Raw genomic sequence first — 4,349 nt, forward strand, 5'->3', positions numbered from 1 at the left:
ATAATTTCATCATTTTAAAGCACGACATGCATGAAAATTGAAAGGCAAGATGTCATGGTATATAAAAGATTCAATTTAATTTACTAAATTCACAGTATGTACATAAATATCCCTTGATGTAATTGCATTTAGCAATTTAATTAGAAAGTTATTTCAAATTTTAGAAACATAAGTACAAGGCCAACTATTACTCTTGGTGGAAAGATAAAGTCTTGCCAAGGCTACATAAAAGCAACGATGAAGAATTATATGAAATATAGAAAAAATTACCACAAACATTGCCTCTTAACGATTAAACCTTATCTTAAAAGTAAGATTCAAACTATGCAACAGCATCATTTCATATTTAAATTAACATTAAGCATCCTTATTTTTGTTTGGGAAATAGATTCATATATACTAAGAATAATTGGTTTCTGGCAAAATATTGACATTGGACCAAAATTCTTGATGCATTAAATTTTAACATATACAATTGATATTCAACCCAAGTTAGAACTAAAAGTGAAACATGTTGTACAGAAATGAATTGATATTAACATTAACAATAATACAAGAAGGATTTGTTGTTTGGCTACATTAAAACACCCAGCAACTCTAGGGAACAAAAACATAAATTTCATTATACATAGAGCAATTAAAACTTAAGAAAGAAAGAAAGATGAAAACAAAAACTCATCCATCTTCTTGTCTTGTTGATTATTTCATGTTAAATAATTAAAAGGGTCCTTCACATTACAGGATATATATGAAGATTCACCTCCTAAAACTCCAAGCTGACACTGAAAATAGTGGTCTGTCACTCCAGCACACAAGTAAACAATCATTCTCTTCTCGAAATTTGTATTTATGACTATATCTATGCAACAGATTCTTTGCTTCAATCCTTCCATTATAGCTCAAAGGAACCTTAACAAAACCAGCCATTTCAAGCCTCGGAATCCATTTCTCGAGTTTCTCATGCCTCTCCTTTCTATCAACTCCCTCACAAGCAATAATGTTCTTTATCTGCTCCCCAAGAAGCATGCTCTCAAGTTTTTGTCTCTCTAATGATGTTCTCACAACAGTAGAGTCCAAGCAATCAAACAATGCACTGTAAAAGTACAGTGCTCTATCAATTCTTTCCATCAAATTGGATCCATTAAGATTTGATTCTTGTTCAGTAATCACCATCAGCTTTGGTTGGAGTTTTCGCATAGAGCTAAGGAACATTCCCATCTTAGGTGAGGCACCTAAGGAAAGAGGTGACAAAGCAGAATCAGGACTCAATATATATGCATTGATCATATCTCTCTCAAGCCACTCTGCAAAAGTCCTCTGGCCCATGTGCACTGCTCTGTGCAGATTCATCGATGCTGCCGCGGCTGGTGAGACCCTCCCAACCATTTCATCATCAGTAGCAAGAAGAGAATGCAGCTGAAGAACACAAGTGATTGCAAGAGCATCTCCTATTTTCACTGGCAAGTTTTCAAAGTCAACATCTTCCAATTTGCTAACAATTGGATAGAATTGTAGAGGAAAATCCAAATTCCCAGCTTCAGTGATCAAATGTAAGCTCATTTGGTCTAAAACTTGCTTCTTTTCATGGATGCCTGTGATTTTCAAATGGGGTGGACCTCCTCGACGGTTCTTTAATGTTAGTAAAAGGTCTATCCATTGAGCAGGCTCACAACAATGGAGATCAATAATGTGAACCACCTGTTCACATTCCATGGCTTCAACAATGGCTTGGTTTGTCATCATGTATGAAAACTTGAGAAAGGGACACAATTCATAGAAGTACTTTTGAACTAGGATGTCTTCCGAAGACAGTGATGTTTTTGAGGAATAAAGAGATTTATATACACCAGGCAAATGTTTGATTATCCTATAACCAAGTGCTTCACTGAAATAAGTGACCATTCTTTCCACAGCATTGCCATCAGGAGATGAAATCTGAGAAATGTACTCAAGCCCAATATCCGCATTCTTGATGCTTCCTGATGCTACACATTTAGCACAGTCTATAAGAAGGCTTATTGGATTTAAGCCATGAGAGTCCCATCTCAGCTCCCTCATCCACTGGTATGGTGAACCTACTCCATACTAACTAAATTAGAACATAAAAGATTTTCATTCCACCCAAACCATGCAATTGTTAGACCAAGCGTTATTGTCCTAATACAATACGCCAATTTCACATAATTCTTGTTCTCTTATTGTTTATGCTTAAAAAGAATAGTGATTCCTCCTGAGGCTACTATTTTTGTAGTTTAGAAAAAAAAAGTTTAGCAAAATTGATATTTTAATAAAATATAGTACAAATTTGTACTATACTTTTATTTTTAAAAATAGAAAATTGATTTTAAAGAGTAAATCATGCTCTAACTTTATATTTCTCGTTTTAGAAAAACAAAATTGATACTGTAATTGTAATTTTAAAAAAAATTAAGAAAGCGTTTCAGTAGAAAAGGTACAAACAAACAAGCAAAGTTCTTACAAAAAGAAAGTTAAATTATTTTGTTCTTTCATTAGACTCAAATGATTGCCCCAAAAAAAAAAAGGTTAATTGAACAGCAAACGTAATTCTTTATTTAGGAAGGTAAACAATAATAATGCTTAGATATCTCGTTTTGAGTAATTGATCAACTTATCATGCATCTAACTCTCATAGACATAGCTTGGTCAATTTACAGGGTAAAATACTATTTCTAAAGCAATGATAAAAAAATTCCATAAAAGTATACAATCCTTTAGATGGTGAATAGGCTGTTAACTCTAATGAGCAAGCATAATTTTTATAGTGACCCTAATATGTTTACTACAATGTTTTCACGTACTTGGAATGTTATGCTGTGATTTCTTCTTCTTGAAAGGCTCAAATATTCAACAGCTATTGAACAATCATATTCTTATAATACAAAGTGATGCATGTCAGCTTTTAAAGTTTCTATCATTATGTCCCTTCTACTTCTGATGAAGCCTTGTATTTAGCGACAAATTTCATAAATGAGAGAATAAAAAATAAAACAAATTATCACCTGAGTCCATAAGGTGAAACTTGGACAGATGATAAATCACACCACCAACTTCAAATTAATAACAACTAGAGTTCTTGGTAAGGCCTAAAAAGGGTCTAAGAGCATCCAAATCAAAAGTCCTAAAAAGTTCTCTAGCTAAATGCGAAGCTCTATAGTGTTTTGTGATGCGGGGTTTTATAGACCAAGTTAGTTAAATTTAAGCTCTTGTCTTGAAGAGTGTCCCTAGAATGGACAAGAGAAGTGGTTGATAATGTCACCTCAAATTTATTTGCATATTCACAAGCAACAAATGAGATGGAATTTTGGAAATGCAGAGCCTCTTCTGGACAAAGTTGTTTCCATGTTAGAGTAGAAGATATGTGTGCTGGCCAGAATAGGAATCATTGTCAAATACAAGCATGTTCAAACGGGCTATGGTTGTTTCCTAGTGGTTGATGATGAGGATAGCAAGGAAAAGCTTAGGAAGATCCTCCAAAACAATATTGGATTCATGTTGGAGGCTAACCCCTCTACTAGGGGACTTCTCCTTGGACAAAGGAGAAAACAAATTACTAAGTCAAGAGCTCAAGTTGAGAGGAAAATGCGTTTATGATGTTTTCATATGCTTATTCTCACATTGGAAGTTGATGCCAAATCTTGCACTCTCTATGCAACAATGCAACCAATAACATTCTTCTATGCAGTATATTTTTGTGGATATCTTGTAACTTAAATTGATTCACCAGCAATTTATCTGTTTAGGATTTTGTCACTAGCTTAATCAACAGGATTTCATGACATATAAGATAAAATACAACTTGCGGAAAAACGAAAAACAAAAGATAACAAAAGAATCTCGTTTAGCTGTTCTAAATTAACCAAAAGCGATAACCAGGGAACAAGAATGAAACAAATACTATCATATACCAAAACTTAAGTTACAATAGCACTCACTCCCCAACATAATAATTAAGGTAATTTTTATTATAATTAACGAATGGTTTGAATCACTCAATCAGCTTTTTTAGTTAATTTGTTTAATTTTCAATTATTACAACCAAATCTTTTTGCCTCTTTTTATGCACATAAAACTCTCAAATCTTTATGTGACCTCACTCAATTTTCTAGCATGACCTTACACCAAAAATGTTCCTTGGAATTGTTCGTTGACAGTGAGCGAGGTCTCACTACGATTATGTAAGAAACCTCGTGAGGAGTTGTTGCTTTCTGTAAATGAGGCCCGTGCAATGTCAAAAATTGTCTCCTTTCAGTCATTTTCTTTGGACTGTGCTTTTATAAAATCCTAAAAATAAAAATAAAGAAAAAATTAAGACAATATCACTTATTTAC

At 33.5% G+C, this 4,349-nt stretch overlaps 1 protein-coding gene across 1 annotated transcript; it reads right to left on the reverse strand.

The window, feature by feature from the left end:
* Positions 1 to 756: 756 nt before the first annotated feature.
* LOC113855634 (scarecrow-like protein 3) lies at positions 757 to 3,030 on the reverse strand. Its single transcript, XM_027487265.1, has 2 exons — positions 3,021 to 3,030; positions 757 to 2,075 (listed from the first exon to the last, which is right to left on the reverse strand). Exons 1-2 carry the CDS (start codon positions 3,028 to 3,030, stop codon positions 757 to 759), a joined length of 1,329 nt encoding a protein of 442 aa, XP_027343066.1.
* Positions 3,031 to 4,349: the final 1,319 nt, after the last annotated feature.

Source organism: Abrus precatorius, unplaced genomic scaffold, assembly GCF_003935025.1.
Source record: "Abrus precatorius isolate BTA unplaced genomic scaffold, Abrus_2018 Scaffold11, whole genome shotgun sequence".
Taxonomy (NCBI): Eukaryota; Viridiplantae; Streptophyta; class Magnoliopsida; order Fabales; family Fabaceae; genus Abrus; species Abrus precatorius.